Source organism: Barbus barbus, assembly GCF_936440315.1.
Source record: "Barbus barbus genome assembly, chromosome: 9".
Lineage (NCBI taxonomy): Eukaryota > Metazoa > Chordata > Actinopteri > Cypriniformes > Cyprinidae > Barbus > Barbus barbus.
Window position 1 is genome coordinate 950,001 of NC_136737.1, and position 18,824 is coordinate 968,824.

At 38.6% G+C, this 18,824-nt stretch overlaps 3 protein-coding genes across 3 annotated transcripts in view; 1 reads left to right on the forward strand and 2 right to left on the reverse strand.

The window, feature by feature from the left end:
- The window catches only part of LOC306874455 (cyclin-L2-like), a 9,080-nt gene extending 6,358 nt beyond the window's left edge, over positions 1-2,722 (reverse strand). The window contains exons 1-4 of the mRNA XM_079424516.1: positions 2,446-2,722; positions 1,219-1,293; positions 256-365; positions 62-182 (exon numbers count right to left, since the gene is read on the reverse strand). Of these exons, the coding sequence (XP_079280642.1) occupies positions 62-182; positions 256-365; positions 1,219-1,293; positions 2,446-2,670 (531 nt within the window). The 5' untranslated portion in view covers positions 2,671-2,722. The remainder of the gene's footprint in view (positions 1-61; positions 183-255; positions 366-1,218; positions 1,294-2,445) is intronic.
- Positions 2,723-3,645: 923 nt separating this feature from the next.
- LOC306874459 (uncharacterized protein) lies at positions 3,646-6,677 on the reverse strand. The gene is made up of 4 exons (XM_079424523.1): positions 6,251-6,677; positions 6,001-6,101; positions 4,569-4,739; positions 3,646-4,485 (listed from the first exon to the last, which is right to left on the reverse strand). Exons 1-4 carry the CDS (start codon positions 6,432-6,434, stop codon positions 4,042-4,044), a joined length of 900 nt encoding a protein of 299 aa, XP_079280649.1. The 5' UTR covers positions 6,435-6,677; the 3' UTR covers positions 3,646-4,041.
- Positions 6,678-8,316: 1,639 nt separating this feature from the next.
- On the forward strand, positions 8,317-17,477 carry LOC306874453 (ubiquitin carboxyl-terminal hydrolase 47-like). The gene is made up of 17 exons (XM_079424512.1): positions 8,317-8,358; positions 9,468-9,507; positions 9,628-9,696; positions 9,781-9,839; positions 10,155-10,307; positions 10,443-10,542; positions 10,636-10,766; positions 10,850-10,920; positions 11,040-11,159; positions 11,468-11,563; positions 12,864-12,992; positions 13,087-13,215; positions 13,305-13,327; positions 13,433-13,467; positions 14,959-15,050; positions 15,165-15,198; positions 16,360-17,477. Exons 2-17 carry the CDS (start codon positions 9,473-9,475, stop codon positions 16,854-16,856), a joined length of 1,773 nt encoding a protein of 590 aa, XP_079280638.1. The 5' UTR covers positions 8,317-8,358; positions 9,468-9,472; the 3' UTR covers positions 16,857-17,477.
- Positions 17,478-18,824: the final 1,347 nt, after the last annotated feature.

An 18,824-nucleotide genomic window follows, 5' to 3' on the forward strand; every position in this document is an offset into this window, starting at 1 on the left:
GTAAACTGTATGTTTCTGGCCTAAAACGCAGCACATGCGCGTGAAAATGCGGCAGCCTGACCTTGTGCGGGTGTTTGACGTGGACGCAGAAGCCAAGCTCTTTCAGGACGCGCCGCTCTGCTTTAATCACGTCACTCTTGCTGCTGATGTAGTCTTCGTCCAGCAGCATGGGACTGCCGCGCCTGACGGAGACACCGCAGCTTCAGAACACACATGCAGACTCGTGCACACGCGACACGCTGAGCGATGCGTTACCTGTCTCCTGCGGCGTGTTTGAGGTGGTGGAAGACGTTCAGCACGTCCCTCACGCGCCGCGGCTCCTCTTCGATCTTAGACGCCAGCTGAAGACACGCCATGGCCACCGTCTGTGACAGGGTCAAAGGTCATGTGACAGACGGCTAGTATACGTTTCGATATTATTTCAATAGTCCATTTCAGACATTCTGCTAACTGTAAGTAAAGGTCCTTGCACGCCGAGTCCGAAATCCTCACACTTTAAAAAACAAATACCACCTCACGTTGTGTCAGTCACTTTTACATACTGCCTCCGAAACTTTCGTCCATCATAAAAAATCCGGTTCAATTTTCTGCATTTTTCGCATCCATAGCAAGCATTTTGAGAGATGCTTTGTGACGAATACAAAACAAATGCGTACAAAAATTTCAAACTCTGTGTGCAAGGACCTTGGTGGCTCGTTCACCCCAAAAATGATAACTATAAAGCTAACGATAAAGATATAGTTTAAAAAAATCGTTATCAATATTACAAATTTACCATACCACAACTATAACGATAAAGGCAGAGAGAAACGATATTGTTGGAATCACTTTCAAGGGTGTTTCTCCCAAAAGCATCGTTAGCTACTATGTTAGCTAACTCTATTGGTAACGACAGAACTTGCGGCCGTTTGGGAAACGCACCCCAGAATCATTTTTTTCCAGCTGATGAACGATAAAAACATTGACACCCAATCAGAATCCATCCTGCTGTAGCGAGCTCAAGAATTTAAAAGTGGCGGATCAAATAAACAGACGATATTGTTCGCCGGTGTGGACGCTAATATCGTTATCTTTATAGTTATCATTCTTGGTGTGCAAGGACCTTAACTCTGCAACTACATGTCAACTAACTCTCATTAGAGTACTAGTAAACTGACATAGAGCTGTAAAGTTACTCACAGCTAGCAGAACGTCTAAAGTGGACTATTAGCATCTCACCTCCGCGCAGTGTCTCACGAACGATTTGCAGTAGAAGAACCGATGGAACAGGATCTGGGCCGTTGCCATGGCCACCTGATAAAACAATTATCAACACTTAGAACATACAAACAACTACATTTGAAAGCTACTAGCATGTGAAACCTTAAGTTAGTATAGTAAACTAAACTAGTAAACACTCAAAACCCTGGTTGTCTAGTAGTTCTGAGCTCTTAGCAACAGCCACTCTTTAGTGTTGTTATGGTCTGAAGTGTTTCTTCTATGCTTTAGTGAAACTAGTCTTGCCTTTACATAGTCACCATGTTAAGACTTTGTCTTAAGAACTAGTTTGACTAACTAACAGTTAATCAAGTGGTAACTTTCAGATTTAAATTAGACCAATCTACATTTGAATGTAACGGATTTTAAAAAGTTACGACCGGTTTTGTAGAAACAAATTAGGCGAGTAAGTTTTAAGACTAGTCTAAGCAGTTTATGTAACTGGCCCTTGGTTTACTGGTCTTTACTTAGAGTGGTTTTCACCTGGATGACCGACTGGACCTTTACGACCCGCTGACAAGAGCCCAAAACCATCTCAGACCAGACCAGACCAGGAGAGGAGAGACAGTTAACCAGCTTAAACTAGTTTGAGACCCGACTGAGAGACAGTTAACCAGCTTAAACTAGTTTGAGACCCGACTGAGAGACAGTTAACCAGCTCAAACTAGTTTGAGACCCGACTGAGACAGTTAACCAGCTTAAACTAGTTTGAGACCAGACTGAGAGACAGTTAACCAGCTCAAACTAGTTTGAGACCCGACTGAGACAGTTAACCAGCTTAAACTAGTTTGAGACCAGACTGAGAGACAGTTAACCAGCTCAAACTAGTTTGAGACCCGACTGAGAGACAGTTAACCAGCTTAAACTAGTTTGAGACCCGACTGAGGGACAGTTAACCAGCTCAAACTAGTTTGAGACCCGACTGAGAGACAGTTAACCAGCTCAAACTAGTTTGAGACCTGACTGAGAGACAGTTAACCAGCTCAAACTAGTTTGAGACCCGACTGAGGGACAGTTAACCAGCTTAAACTAGTTTGAGACCCGACTGAGAGACAGTTAACCAGCTTAAACTAGTTTGAGACCCGACTGAGAGACAGTTAACCAGCTTAAACTAGTTCTAAGCGGGTTTGTTTTCAAAAGTAGCGGCTATAAAGTCATTGCTAGGCAACAAGCTGGCCTCGCGCGGACCTGAGGCAAGCGGAGCAGAATTCCCGCGCTCTGGATCATCTCGCACATCCGGTTCCGAAGCTGCTCCTCCGTGCACGCAGACAGTCCGTGCGCGCGCGAGGGGCTGCAGTGCACGCTCTCCGGCGGCAGCAGGCAGGTGTCCAGAGTCAGCGCGACGCTCGAGTAGAGTTTGCCCGCGATCAGGACGCCGTCTCCGGGCAGAAGCGCTCCAGCGGCCGCCGCCATGTTCCCGCGGGGGTGAGTCCGGTTCAGCGCGGCTCACAGCGCCATCTGCCGCACCGAGGGAGCAGAACACGGATATAAAACTAAAGAGGCAGAGATAGCAACCTTTTATGTTCAGAAGGATAAGAGTATCAATTTAAGCTGTCTAATAAGACACTTAAAATGGCACTTACACTAAATTAATACATATATGAAACAAATATATAGAAATTAATATCAAATGTTATTAAGATATAAAAAACTTATAAAATGTTTTCATTTAAATATAGAAAAATAAATACATTTAAATGAAAATGACATTAAATATTACAGTAATGAAAGAAAATAAAAATCCAGCTAAAAGGCTGTAAATACAATATATTTTCACTGTATATGAAAATGTAAACCTATAAAAAAATACATGGAAATGACATTAAACAGTAAAATATGTATAAACATGCTGTAAATTACAGTTTTTTACAATCACTTTGCTACTATTTTCTAATTTATATTAAACACAGCAGAGAGCTATTTACTATGTTGTAATTTATTAACCAACACCAAGTTTTTAAAAGACCAAACTCAGTAAACACTTTATTAATAAATCTATGTACAGACAAGCAGAGCCCATAATCAGAAGACTGTGTAATGCATCCACGTTGGTGTTTGGAAGGAAAACACTTAATGCGTTATTAAACCAGTTGCATTCGTATCCTGGACTCGTCTTCTTGCCTGTACATAGTGTGATTTATTAATAATGTGTTTACTGTGTTTGGTGTTTTAAAACACATTAAGCATTGTAGAATTAGAACGTCACATCATTTTCATTCCACGGACTCTCAACATTCACTCGAAACACTGAATTATACATGCAGACGCTCATGTGAGGACTTCTGAACGGCAAATGAATCATTCAGAGTCAACATGTGAAGTTTACCGAGGTCCAGGCCATTGTGTGTGTGCATGTGTGTTATGAAATCATGAACATCCAGAGCGGTTACTGTTTTCAAACCTTCTTCTGAGGAATGCTTGGCAGTTTATTTCGTATTGTTTGATCAACACAACATTATTCAGCACTTCATCAAAATACAATCTTTTTCATGTATATTCAATCCCTTGAACCTTGAAGGCATCAGAAAAAATGTCAATCACAGATACATTCCAAATAGAAAGTCTATTTAAAGTTAAAAGCACTATTATTTAATGGCACACACTGCATTAATTACATTTTTGTTGTAGAAAACATAAAAACTGCTGTTGAAATAGCCTATTTGACAATGGTGCATCATGTCGAAAATGAGTATTCACATTTAAAAATATTTTTATAGCAACTTAAGGAGCTGTATTTACAATGACCTGTGTGTTTACAACGTGAGTCAATTTAATCAATCCAGATTATCTCTTCCAAACTGGAATCTCAGTCTGCCGCGGTGCAACTGAGCAGACGTTATAAGGTCCACTGATCGGATTGCAATCACGCTTCAGCTTTAGGCATAGAAAGCAAAACTCCACCTTGCAGCGCTTACACATAAGGTTCTTACAAGCGTAGCCGTTGTGTTCCAGAAGGAGACCGCAGGTGGGGCAGGCTCGGATGGCAGGACACTCTACATCGTTCACATAAGACAGCCTCATATTGGTACATTTTGCTAGCTTATCAACATCTGGGTTGACACAGTCTTCATAACTACAGCGGAGAGCGTGAGCAGCTGCTCCTTTCCATTCTCTCATGCACTGCCAGCAGAACTGGTAGCTCTTCGTTTTGACAGCTGTGCAGATGGTGCATCTCACACAGAGGTTGGTCAGATCTTCTCGCTCAACATAGGACCCACAGCTTGGACACTTACAGAGAGACACGCCAGAGAAAGTTCATCAACTGTCAATTAATTCAGAGATGTATTCACTGAAATGTTATTTCTACTCACTGATTTGAACTCGCAGTACTCAGATGCTGCCATAAGAGCCATATTCTCCTCGAAATGAGCCTGCTCTGAATCACTAAGCACTGCCAGTTTCCTGACCTCCAAATACGGCCACTCTGCATTGCACTTTACTGTCCCGTGTGTGATAGCTGGACAGTGAAATTTATACTGACCCTGTTAGAAAGAACACAATAAAACCAAATTGTTTGCAGCTACCAGCACATTCTTGTGAAAGACTGATTAAAAAAAGTGGAGTGTTCCTTTAAAGGGGTCATGAACTGCCTTTGTTTTTTTTATTTTGTACTGTTCCCTGAGGTCCACTTTCAGTATAATGTTATCAAGATTTTTACATCAAAAACATCATAATTTATAAGTAATAGGCTATTTTCTGTCCTATTTTAACCCCCCTCATCAGAACACTCTGTATGAATAAGCCTGGTGGCTTGTAGACTCGGAAGTAAACGCCCACTGCTGTGATTGGCTAATAGTTGTGTATGATTGACAGATTATATCGTGATTTAGGTCAAAAACGCATAAATAACTCAATGCATATCAAATGATCTGTAATAACTAGGGCTGCCCTTGACTAAAGATTGTTCTGGTCAACTAGTACTCGTTCATTTTAAGCATTAGTTGACTAATCGCACGTTTATTCATAAATCATTATAATGAGCCTTTAATTGCCTACATAGCCTAATAAGCGCTCAAGCGCACGTAGAGTAGTGCACACATAGAGTCTTTACAGATTCGAAAGACGCATTGCTCTTATCTGTATGAGCAAAAATGACAGAGTATTTTAGCATCGTCTTTTAGTTTCAATCTTTCTGAAAGTCCTGCATTGAATTGTGCTTTGTTTGCAAATTAATCCGTAAAATAAAATGAAGTGAACAAAGGACTGGCACAGTCTGGATCTTCATTAAAAATAAAGTTCATTTACTCTTTCCTAATGTTGGGATCAGTCTTGTTGTCTACGGAGCATCTGTATTGTTTGGTTTCTGTGTAGACCTGCATTCACCTAGAGGCGGTGGGCGGGGCTAAACAGGCAGTGATGTAGAATCAGTGGGCGGGGCTAAACAGGCAGTGATGTAGATCTTCTGCGGAGGCGGGGTTTACCAGCTCTATTACATCATAGAGTGGCTCATTCTACAAGCTGTCGTTTTGGCAGACTGCCTTCAATATAAGCTGTTTTTAGACTAAGACGTTTTGAAACTTAAAGGATGTTTTTATAGTACAGTGACCTCTTATATGTCAAAAGATCAATGGAATTTAGGTTTCTCGTTTCATGACCCCTTTAAAATACATAAAGTTTGCTTTCATATACAACTGTCTAACATGTTTGTACAGACCAACAAATAGGAGGATAATGATAATTAGCCTACCTTTTTATTTATTTATTTACATGTACATTTAGCTCCATAGAAACTTCCTGACCCACCTGGTCCAGCAGACTGCGACACCAGGCAGTCAGCGATTCTGGAGACACCGCATGGCCACAAGACATCTCGGCTCTCAGAATGTTGGGGTCATCATCTAAAGCTAAGAGTCACAACACTTAAACACTAAAGCACAAAGTTGTGTGTAAATCCAAAAGTGTCTCATTTTAAGTACTCACTTAATTTCTTGTTTTAACCTGAGAGATTATTCACCCATTAACTCCCTTATACAGAAATGTTGGGGGGGCTTACTTATGTCGTCTCTCCGTCTGACGAATTTCAGCGTCGCATCATTAACGTCGTACTGTCCGCTGCTCTGGTTGTCCTGCATCCTGATGAAGGCTCCGTGTTCAGTTCGTCTAGAGCAACTACAAGCATGAATGAGACAGTGGGGAAGTGGACCGATATCTACCTGTGACCTGAACCAATAATGCATTCACTTTCGGTTTAGAAAAAAAGAAAGTGAAATCATCACTCAGATGTTACTAAAAAATGAAATGTGAAACTTTTAAAGAAAAATATTTTTTCTCAATTAAAGATGAAAGTTTAAGTTTAAAAATAAATATAACAATTGTAGGGAAATTCATAATGGTATGAAGAATTGTTTATTCTCTGATATAACGAGTTGTCCTTTTACTTTCTTTTCCTCGAGCACTTCAGAGAAATCACTCTCTTTCTGATAAACCTTCAAGGGCTGTTTGAATATTTGAGGTTATTTTGGGTGTGCTGTGTTTTCTAGCATCATTCACGTGTAGCTACAGTATGTAATCGTATCACACAAGTCTTTCGCTTTGACGATACAGTGCACTGCTTAGAGACTTGTTTAGTTCACATGCAGTCAACAAGAGCAAGTGTGACATCAGTCTGCGTGTCTTCGGTGAGATATGGGGAGAATCTATCAAGTGTTTGTTGTTGGAATGCAAGGCGAGAGGAAAACCATAGACGTCGCCAATTCAGAGGAAGAATTCAATAACACGACGGTGGCGGAATTAAAGCAAAAACTTGCTGAGAAACTGCCACAGGAGGCATCAGGTACTGTGAACACTAAAAGCTATATGAATACACGAGAGGACCATATTCTGTCTGTACATAACTGTTCTGTGCTTCAGCTGAAGTGTAATTATTACCATAACTAAATGCTTAATTTACTTCTCACAGACCCGTCTGCATTACGATTACTCTACACCAGTAAACAACTAAATGACAAGGACAAGTTCTCTGACCATGGGATCAAGGATAAATCCACTATCTGCATCATTATTCGTTTGCCAGGTGGAAGATAAAGCAGAAGTCTTCAGGCTCGAAGGAGAGAGAGACAAGTGTGCTGTATATTCATCCTGCACATATCTGCAAAAATCTACAGATATAGACTTTATACTTTCCCTCTGAGACTGAAACATTATAACAGCCCACACTGCTGGAAGCCGGTTTTAAAATGTAACCATGTCTAAATGTATCATCAACAGTCAGGTATAGATCTGGATTTGAACACATCTGGAACAAGGAAACATTTGACAGTGTTGATTATCAATTCTGTTGTCACAATGAAAGAAACATTTATAAAAGCATGATAAAATGAGCTGAATACCAATTAAATAGATGAGGAAATGTTAACTTGGGTGAGCTATGCAATGCAAATGTATCTTTCCTAATTGATTTTGTCCAGTTTTTTGTATGGGATTAAATAAATGTTTTTTGGGGGAAAAATCTAATGTTTCTCAGCCCAGTGTTTCATTTGTTACACCCACGTCATTTCAGTGATATAATGAGCTGAAGTTGTGCTAATTAAATGTGCAGTGCCCAGGGTAACCTCCCTTAAGAAAATTAACCATGGTTTTACTACAAATATATATATATATATATAAATCATGGTTACTATAACTAACCACAGTTTTGCTACAATAACCATGGTATTTGTAGTAAAACTGATTAAACAAATGGTAGTCAATAAGCCAAAAAAAATAAATAAATAAATAAAAGGTTACTGCATAATGGTTAATTTTCTGAAGGGACTTAAAAAAACAATAGAAACCATCACAGAAATTCTAAGGATTTCTATTACAAATACCATTACAAACATTACAAACCATCAACTTTTAACCATTAAAACCATTAAAAAATGTTTGCCTGTAGAGTGTTTTAGGACATATTGGTTTTAAGGCACCAGAAGGTGACGAGTTACCAGTAGAAGCCCACAGGGTCCAATACAGTTTCCATTATAACCAGTAAAACGAGTCATCTACCGGATGATTGGCATTGCTCCCGAATAAAAGACAGCAGAGCCCAGGTGGAGAGATGTTGAGATGGCCTTTAGGGTGTGCTTTTGAGTCGATGGGAGTCTCAGCTTTACACTTTCAGATGTAAGTTTTGTTTCGATGTAAGAAGCGCATTTTCGTGAAAGTGAAAGCTACATTCATGTTTGGAGATGTTTTCGTCTATAACTGCACTTTTGCTTTCAATGATCTATTCTGGATTGATGAGATCACGCGAGGGAGGAATTAAGCACTTACTTTAAAGGCTGGTATCTATCCATAACTGAAACTATTGTAATCCAACTGTAGTTTCGATTTGCACATTGAGGATCCTGATAATAGTGAGTTTCATGTTCAGACTGGTTATTGATGAAACGTTTCAACCTCATTGAAATGCATTAGGCTAATCTTTATTTATTTTTTTATCTGGTTTATTCCCGTGCTGTGTGTGAGGTAAGAGTTGTTTTATCGTTGTTCGCGTGGCTGCTCATAAAGATCATATTGATACTTTATAGGCAAACTGATCTCATGAATAGCACGAGTTTATATGCAGAGTTTATATTTGGCATGCACATGATACGCAATGGGTAGGATTAGGGTTGTGGGGTAGAAAACTGCGTATTATATGCACGTCAAACTCGCGTTTTTCTGTTTGTATTCGGCGTACTGTTTATACGCATTTCCACTGACGTTAACTGTTAACTTGTAAACTTGCCAATTTTCATCCTTGCACTCGGCATCATTTTCCATCTTATATTCAGGGAGAAAACACATTTACCGCAATAATCTTTTTTTTTAGAGTATTTGCTCATCTGCAATACGTCTACGTCTCCTATCAGAGACGTCTATTAGATGTCTTTAAGATGTTTATGTTTAGAATCTGTGTAAAACGGACATCTTACAGATGTTTGTACACTTTCCAGATCAAGCGATCTTTAACAGACATCTTACAGACGTACGCATGCTCTCTGGGACCACACAATTTAGATTTATGTGGAAATTGAATTAGAAAAACATATAATGTGTATCTCCAGCGTGTAGGAATGATGTAAATAGCTGTGTGGACGTGGAAAGTGAGGGAGATGAAGGTAGAAATGTGTACAAGCGGGTTGGACTTGTTCTGTGCTGGCGTCAATCTAGACAATACTATATAGGCTACTAACAGAATCTAGATAGAACAGTGCAAGAATGAATCCTTTGTGAATTCCTCTCTGTAGATGAAATGAAGACCAAAGTAGATGCAGCTGTGCTAAACAAGTAAGTCTATTTCTTATATAATTCACATATTTAAAACATGACTAGAGACAACTGCCATGCCGATTGTTTACTGATGGTAAACGCAGTAGAATCTTAACATATACCTTCAAATATTTGAAGATCTCTCCACCTGGGCTCTGCTGTAAAAACACGGAAAAGACGTTTCTCATGGCCACTCTCCAGGCAAAGGTAAGGCCTTTTTGATGCACTTATTCATCTTCTTAGACTTTATATATAGGCTAGATGTAAGGATTTCCCCCGTGTTGCCTTCAGTGAGGCTCCGTCCCAAACGCCCAGCGCTGGCTCCACCGCTCTGCAGGCTGTAGCTTCAGGTAAACCCGTCTCACATCAGTTTTTTTAGATATTCTGCATGAGAAAAATAAAATACTGTAATTGTTCAGTGGAAAATGGCTGGAAAAGACATTGCATGATCTCTGGGTGTATGATTAGTGATTGTATTGCAATTACTAAATTATACACTTTCACAGGATAATCAGTTTTAATAGTACCTAAAGTTGCATTTTTTAGTTATTATTTTTTTTACAAAAAGGTGTATACATATTAGATTGGGTTTGACAAGAATTGAATGTGATGGGTCAAGTTTGAACTGGAGTGCAACCTGAATGGCTGTCTCTGTGCATGTGCAGTAAATCAGACGGAAAAGGCCATTGAAAAGATGAGTATAAAGGATCCAGTCGACGGATCATCGGCCTCTCACACTCTGAATGAAAGACAAACAGCAGAGCAAACAAGCCAAGATCCTTGCGAGTTGAGATACTTTCTCAAAACATCAGAGAGAAGTAAAAAATGTGTTTTCGAAACATGAAATCAAACCCTTCAAATATTTAATTGCTTTATGAACAACATGATAACTGCTGCTATTAATGTTGCCATTTTTGTTCAGATAGTTTTAAGCATCTGCTTCCTCTCCTTAGGTTCATACAGAGGTTTGCTCAATCAAGGTGCAACCTGCTATCTGAATGCAACCTTGCAGGTGCTCTTCATGACCGAAGCGTTCAGAAAGAGAGTGCTGCTGTTGGTTTGCTCTTCATGGATTTTTAATTTGTCTTGTTAGTGGCTCAAATGAATAATCGTACTGAAATGAAAAGAACTTGTTTCATTTTTTAGAACTACCAGTGACACAAGTGGGGAATTAGAGTCAGCATTAAAGGAACTATTCGAAGAGCTCAGCAGACAGGACAGGGGCAATCATAGCATCTCAACCAAAGGAGTAATCCAGGCTCTTGCTATAGAGAGAAGTATGTTTATGATTGGCATCTTTTCTTGTAACTGCACTCTGTTTGTGTGTATGAGGTGTGTTGTATTTTCTGGTTAATTTCAGCATATGAGCAGCAGGATGCTGTGGAATACTTCCTAGATATCCTAGAGAAAGTAGGCCCTAATTTGGCTGAGGTAGTCTATTTCTTTTCCTTTTCCTTCAACATGTAACAATGCTGAAAAATAACAGAACGTTTGCTTGTTAATCAGTAAAGATGGTCCTGTGCAGTGTGTGACTCTTTTAACTGAAACAGGTCTTTAGTGGAACTATGAGGAACAACAGAAAATGTTCAGAAAATCACAAGTCCCATGATGACAGCTCCTTCAAGTCGCTTCAGATCGCTCTGAACCCCAGAGATGGACCGTATAGTCTGGTGAGGGAAATTCACTGACCTTCTGTATTCATGATTATTATGAATGGAAGCCACTGAATAAAAAAACAAGCAAATATTGTGACATTTATCTCACAATTCTGACTTCTTTTCTCAGAATTGTGTGTTATGAAGTCAGATTTGCCAGATTTGAATTCAGAATTCTGAGAAAACAAATGTCAGAATTGTGTAAAAAAAAAAAGCTGCAATTACCTGTATTTTGTGGAAAATTGCGGAATCACTCTTGCATAATTATGTGTAAACAGAGGCTTGTGTGCAGGTCATCATAAACCTTTCTATTCTGATTTCAGGACGATGGGGTTCAATCATATTTTGCGTCTACAGAATTAGTTGGGGACGACCAGATGTACTGTGAAAACTGCGATGAGAAAAGTGACACAATATGGGTAAAATGGATTTTTGCTGCTGATTTATTTCTATACAAAATTGAAAAGCCTATTTGGAAACACTTTAATATAGGGACTGGTTCTCACTATTAACTAGTTGCTTATTAGCATGTCTATTAATAACATATTGGCTGTTTATTAGTACTTATTCTGCAGGACCATATACATACCCAATACAACTACCTTACTAACTATTCATAAGCAGCAAATTAGGAGTTTATTTAGGCCAAAGTCATAGTTAATGGTTTGTTAATTGTGAGAACTTGACTTTAACCCTTGTGCAATGTCCTGAAAAGGCCATTTTTGTCCTTTTCAGTTTTGTTTTTTTGATCATTTTGCCTGTTATTGCCAGCTGCATGAATTTTGGCACAGGTGTGTATTTTTATTGGAATTTTACTATTTCCCCCCCATTTTCTTTAATAAATCTATTTTACACTAGGTACAAAAAATAGTTCCTCTCAGGGCCTTAAGGACAAAAATGTCCCCATTGAAAACCATTAAAACTGCTATTTTTAATCGTTGAACTGTAAAATGACGCAAATTTTGTTAATAGGCTTTCTTTCTGTTGGCAAAGCTTCAAAATTAAATTTTTTTACCAGATGGCGCCATTTTTTTCAGGTTTGGCCTGTAAAGCAAATACTTGCTTTATTCCTGTTTTCTGCTTCTGCGTATTATAGAGTCAGTTGGATAAATAATTCAGCTATAATTGTGTGTGTGTGTTTGTATGGATGTTAGAGTGTGGTTTGTATGTGTCATTAAAAACAATTGTGTGTGTGTAATATTTGAGAGAGAAAAACTGTACTGAAAATCACCAATCCAAAAGATTTGGTGCTGCGCCCAAACAAAATCTTACTGAAAGCTCATTTTTTGAGATATCAACCTCAATTTTGGAACACAAGTTGTTTAGATTTATGGCTTTGATTTTCTAGCAGGTTTAGAGTTCAACATGTTTCATAAAATATATTTTTATAGAAAATATTATTCATAAATTTTCATAAACTTAAACCTCTATAACTTTTTTTTGGTTTCACTTTTTCAAGTTTTTCAAGACCAAACTTAAGTCTGTGCTCCCAAGCTTCGAATTTTATGACAGTTTTTCGACGCAGACATTTTTGTCCATTATGGACCTATGTGCAACTTTTGTTTATTTACGCACAAGGGTTAAGATAAAGTGTGACTGCCTGATTTTTTTCAAAGCTAGTATACCACTGGATATTGCTCAAAGTGCATTGGATTCAGTTTGTGTAGCACAGTTTGTCTTTCAAATCCCAACACGTAACTGTGCTGCTGTTTTACACAGAGTTGTGAAATACACGAGTATCCAACAATACTGGCTTTGCACCTGAAAAGGTTTGTGTATGACTACAGGTCATGTAGGTTTGAGAAAAACAACTGTCCCATGGATGTACCGCTTCATTTATCTCTTCAGGTATGTAACCACAATAAACCCTTTTGTTTGGCTATAATCAAATATGAGTTTAACACGTGTGAATCGTAGTGAAACCCTGCTGATGTTGTTTCAGGAGCAGGAGTATTGTCTCTATGCCGTGATCAACCACTGGGGGAGCCGTTACGGCGGTCACTACACCGCTGACATCCGATCTTATACAGATAACAAGTGGTACTGTTTCGACGACAGTTGTGTCACAGAGGTAATGTGTTATTATTATTATATTTAAGATTTAAATGGCCACTGTTTTCGGGTGCTTTGTATCAGCTGTGCTCTTGTGATTTCCTTCAGACTGATGAGAGCAAACTGAAAGGGTAAGTTCCAGTAATGTCAAATGCTCTTAATTTCTCATGTTAATTATGCATCAAATCACAGAATTAACTTACAAAGTAACTGTAGTTTTTAATCTTTTAATGTAGGTCTAGGGAAGCTTACTTGCTCTTGTACCAGAGAAGTGAGTACATTCACAATTTTGCTCTTAATCTGAGATTCTCTTGTGTTCAACAAAGACTGTCTCTAAAACAAATGCAAATGAACAGTGACATTAAAGAAGTAGTTCACTTCCAGAACAAGAACTGACAGATAATGCACTCACCCACTTGTCATCCAAGATGTTCATGTCTTTCTTTCTTTAGTCTTAAAGAAATTGTGTTTTTTGAGGAAAACATTTCAGGATTTCTCTCCATATACTGGACTTCTATGGTGCCCCGAGTTTGAACGATCCCAGCCGAGGAAGAAGGGTCTAATCTAGGGAAACTCTGTCTTACATGGCTGTTTTGCGGTTTTTTTGTAAAGAGCGTTTGATCTTCTTTGCATATTCACTTTGTAAACACTGAGTTGGTGCTTCTGCAGCGATGTAGGATGATTTAGAAGTTGGCGGAGAAAATGAGATGGAGTTTTTCAACATACCCTAACTGTCATAAACCAGAAAAAACAGAGTCCATGCAGAGCCAGACAAGACGAGAGTTTGAGGTTAAAAAGTATATCAATTTTAAATTGTTTTAGAAAATAACCGATCATTTTGCTAGATAAGACCCTTCTTCCTCGGCTGGGATCGTTCAAGCTCGGGGGCACCATAGAAGTCCATTATATGGAGAGAAATCCTGAAATGTTTTCCTCAAAAACATAATTTCTTTAAGACTGAAGAAAGAACGACATGAACATCTTGGATGCCATGGGGGTGAGTAAATGATCAGGAAATGTTTATTCTGGACGTGAACTGATCCTTTGAGAGACAATAACTGTATACACACTTCACTTTCAGATTGAAAACTTTGCAGGATGTTTTCATTCACTTAGAGCGCATGAAAGATCATCTTCAGAAATCCATAATAGGGGCACTTTAAATAGTGTTGTCATGGTATCACATCAAATATTAATACTCTTTCCAGGTGTCTTTGAGGCTCTTGATTCATAAAATTTGCCAGTTGTCGAACACAAAAAAATGATATTGTTGTTTGAAAACATGATTTCAATCCATGTTTTCTATGAGGTGAAATTCAGGTACACATTACACTACATCTTAAAACCTGGTGTTCAGTATAAGGCCAACATAATTTACAGACTTGAAGGGATAGCTCACCCAAAAATGAAAATACGCTATGCCTCGGTCATCCGCCGGAGCACCACTCTCTCATGAATTGCACGCATGACAGTTAGCAGAAGCTACAGATTACTGTTTAAAGATATTTTTCTTACACAAACATATCACTTCACTTCAGGAGGCATTTATTAACCCCCAGGAGTTGTGTAGAGCACTTTTCATGATGGATAGATGCAATGTTTTGGGTTTCAGCACCCATTTACTGCCATTATAAAGCTTGGAAGAGCAAGGACCGTTTTTAATATAACTCTGATTGTGTTCATCTGAAAGAAGACAGTCATTCACAGCTAGGATGAGTGAACTATCTCTTTAATAAAGCAGCATCCGTGTCTGATTTTATAGCTTCGTCAGTTGGACGGGTGGAGGACGTGAAAGAAGAGCCCAAAATGCAAGCTGCTGAAGCAGGAGAACCAGTGGAAACAGGCAGAGCAGAGGTGATGCAATCTGGACTGATTTATCATTTAAAACAAATGCAGTTTGGTCAGAGCTATTCAGAAACACTTGTGCATACTGACTGACCGCAAATATTTTATCTTCTTTTTCTGCAGTGTGGCAGAGCTCATAATAAACCACCACTGGAAGGTAAGGATGGAGAAGCCAACTGACAAATTATTTGATTTTACTAGCAATGTTATTCCAAAAAATGAAGTTTATTTCTTTGCAGTGAATTCTAAAGAACCAGAACGAATACAGAGGACATGTTCCTTTTAATTAAATTGTTAAAAACATGAAAAGACTTCTCCAAAAATCTTATTTTGTCTTGTTTTCTAGTACAAATATCTAAACATTCTTGGATCCAGATGCATTTAATTGAGAACCAAATTGACTTAAGATGTCAAAATTTGTTTTCAGAATTTTGTTAGTTTATGAAAAATATCAGCAAATTGGGGTCAGAAAATATCATCTTAATTCAAAGGGAAAACAAGGGAATTTTTCTTTCCCAATTGGCAGATATTTTTCTAATTTTAATCGTAAATTAACAAAATTTTCAGAAAACCAGACGCCATACTTTGTCATTTTGCTTCTCCAGTAATCTTGTTAAAAAAAATGTTTAGATATTTGTAATGTAAAACAAGACAAAATTACTGCGGAAGAGATTCATTTTTGTTGCAGTGAGTTACTCTTGCTTGTTCCTTGGTTGGTAGCTAGATTGCAAATATGAACACATTTTCTTTAATAGTGGTGCCTTATGCAAATATATGACCCTGCAGCACAAAAGCAGTCATGAGTAACACAGGTATATTTGTAGCAATAGCCAACAATACATTGTATGGATCAAAATTATACATTTCTCTTTTATGACAAAAATCATTAGGATATTAAGATCATGTTCCATGAAGATATTTAGTAAATTTCCTACCGTAAATATATCAAAACTTCATTTTTGATTAGTAATATGCATTGCTAAGAACTTCATTTGAACAACTTTAAAGGAGATTTTCTCAATATTTAGATTTTTTTGCTCCCTCAGATTCCAGATTTTCTAATAGTTGAATCTCAGACAAATATTGTCCGATCATAACAAACCATACATCAATGGAGAGATCATTTATTCCACTTTCAGACGATGCATACATCTCAATTTCACAAAATTGAGGTTTTGTGGTCCAGGGTCACATATGTCTTTCAGTTTCTTATAAGATCTTGAACACTTATGCGCCAGTGCACCTGTGTTTGATTGAGACTGACTGGTGAATGAATGTGTGGATAGTTTGATCTCATGTGCTTTGGATGTTTTCTCAGTGTTTGCCGTGACGGGGCATCTGAGGATCCTTGTGCTGGGCCGGCCAGAGACCGACAAAAAAACTCTGGCAGAGATGATTGTGAGTGCAGTTAGATCCTCTAAATCTCAGCTGCTGCATGGTAAAACAATCAAGGAGGCTCTTAAAATGTGCAGCCCTGGTCCCCACATGATCCTTTGGGTGGCCCCGTTAGGGGATAACAAGAAAGATATTGAAGCATTTAAAAAAATCTATAGGTTTCTGGGAAGCACAGCCAGTAAATATATTATGATTGTCTTCAGCGGTAAAGAAAGCACACAAAATGGAACATGGAAATATGCAAGCATAAAAAATAATCATGTTCTTGACATTAGCGCAGGCTTGCACGTCCAGGTGAAAGAACTTGTTTCCAAACTGAGAAAGACTGTATGTCGGAACAACAAGGACAAAAGGCCATATTATGAGAAGGAACCACGAAAAAGAGAACATAAGAAAACTAAAAACATAAAAGGGAAATAGCCAGTAAAAGAACATTGTAATCAAATCATCGAGAGACAGAGAAGAGAGAGACATCTACATGAATGTACTTGAGAATTTGAGAACTAACTAACTGTTGGTCAGTGTAATAAAAATGGATTGTGGAGAAAACAGACACAACTTTGTGTGATAATTTGTAAAAGTTTTAGTTAATGTGCATTCAGATGTTTGAAATATCATTAAATTGTGATTTTCCCATATATATTCATAATGAGGTGTACAGGAACTTCTGATCTGTCAAATATTCTTTCATTTCTACTGTATGATATTCAATTGAAATCCCAAGGTTTTTTCTCCATTTCTGTCACTGATGGAGTTTTGGTTCCTTGCCGCTGTTGCCTTTGTCTTGCTTAGGCAATATTGTCGACTTGATTTCACAGAGACTATTAGAACTGAGCTCAGCTGAAGGATAACATCACTGAATCAACAATGAACTAACTCTAATAGAAACATTGAGTGTTTACTATCATCCTCTTTTTAGAGCTGCTTTACAGCAGAATTGAATTTGAGTTTGCATTATTGACACACTGTTTTCACTGTAAAGCTGTTTTGACACAATCTGCATTGTATAAAGCGCTATAAAAATAAAGGTGACTTGAAACTAAACGAATCTCTACTGCGCAGACTCTAGCTCTAAACGAATCTCTACTGCGCAGACTCTGGCTCTAAACGAATCTCTACTGCGCAGACTCTGGCTCTAAACGAATCTCTACTGCGCAGACTCTGGCTCTAAACGAATCTCTACTGCGCAGACTCTAGCTCTAAACGAATCTCTACTGCGCAGACTCTAGCTCTAAACGAATCTCTACTGCGCAGACTCTAGCTCTAAACGAATCTCTACTGCGCAGACTCTGGCTCTAAACGAATCTCTACTGCGCAGACTCTAGCTCTAAACGAATCTCTACTGCGCAGACTCTAGCTCTAAACGAATCTCTACTGCGCAGACTCTGGCTCTAAACGAATCTCTACTGCGCAGACTCTGGCTCTAAACTAATCTCTACTGCACAGACTCTGGCTCTAAATGACATCATTTACTCACGATGGCAGCGGCCATACTGAGATCCTTTGGCTTCACTTTTCTATAGTGGAAGGAAGCGGAGACGCGTCGTCCATCTTGTTTTACAGTCTATGATCTCAACCAGATACTGGTGGCTGAAATTACTGTAAACAGCCTCTGTCAACAATAGCCTCTCGCTGTCTGCACTTAGTGTAAACAGACACTCATATATGGAACTATTTGTGTTGGCAATAAAGAGCAAATCAGACAATACTGTTCTTTAAAGTAAGTCACTTCATATTAAAGGGGTCATATGATGTGATTTCAAGTGTTCCTTTCTCTTTGGAGTGTTACAAGCTGTTTGCGCATAGATAACATCCCTGAAGTTGCAAAACCAAAGAGATATTCTTTATAAAAGTTAAGACTTGACCACACCCTCCTAAAACGGCTCATTCAAACACGCCCCATACTTCACGGTGTGGGGAGATTAGCAAAACACCGCCCAAATGTATGCGCAATGAAAGAAGGCAGAACTATTATTCTGGCTGTAGTGCTGTTGCTGCCACCGGCGCCATGTTCTGGAGACGCTGTGTTTCGTTGTGAAAGTACTTTGTTTGGGCTTCCAAAAGAGAACACAACTAGAAATCAGTGTTTAAGTTGTATTTACAGCACTGTTCCAGAACAGTTCAACCCAAATATTAGAGTGTGTGCAGCGCATTGACTGTTTCCTGAACCTGGGAGAGTAGCCTGGCAGCTGTGCTCAAAGCCTGTTTCTATAAAGTGGGGCAATTCCAGCTTTGCTTCTGACACACAGCCTGTAAGTATGTTTTCTTATTTAAAGAACTTGCCACTGACAATTCAAACGTGAGTTTTGAGCAGTGTAGAGCAGTGCTGGTTGTTTGTCGTTTCTCCGATCACAAATGCAGACATGGTAATGCGTAAAAACACAGTAT

What these genes read in the sequence shown, in the direction of transcription:
- LOC306874459 (XM_079424523.1), bottom strand. Translation starts at nt 6,434, where the DNA reads ATGCATTATTGGTTCAGGTCACAGGTAGATATCGGTCCACTTCCCCAC. An exon ending in GTCGCAGTCTGCTGGACCAG is followed by an intron (nt 4,740 to 6,000) that starts GTGGGTCAGGAA and finishes TCTTTCTAACAG; the next exon opens with GGTCAGTATAAATTTCACTG. An exon ending in AGTACTGCGAGTTCAAATCA is followed by an intron (nt 4,486 to 4,568) that starts GTGAGTAGAAAT and finishes TCTCTCTGTAAG; the next exon opens with TGTCCAAGCTGTGGGTCCTA.
- LOC306874453 (XM_079424512.1), top strand. Translation starts at nt 9,473, where the DNA reads ATGAAGACCAAAGTAGATGCAGCTGTGCTAAACAA. An exon ending in TTCAGAAAGAGAGTGCTGCT is followed by an intron (nt 10,543 to 10,635) that starts GTTGGTTTGCTC and finishes TTCATTTTTTAG; the next exon opens with AACTACCAGTGACACAAGTG. An exon ending in GAGATGGACCGTATAGTCTG is followed by an intron (nt 11,160 to 11,467) that starts GTGAGGGAAATT and finishes TTCTGATTTCAG; the next exon opens with GACGATGGGGTTCAATCATA.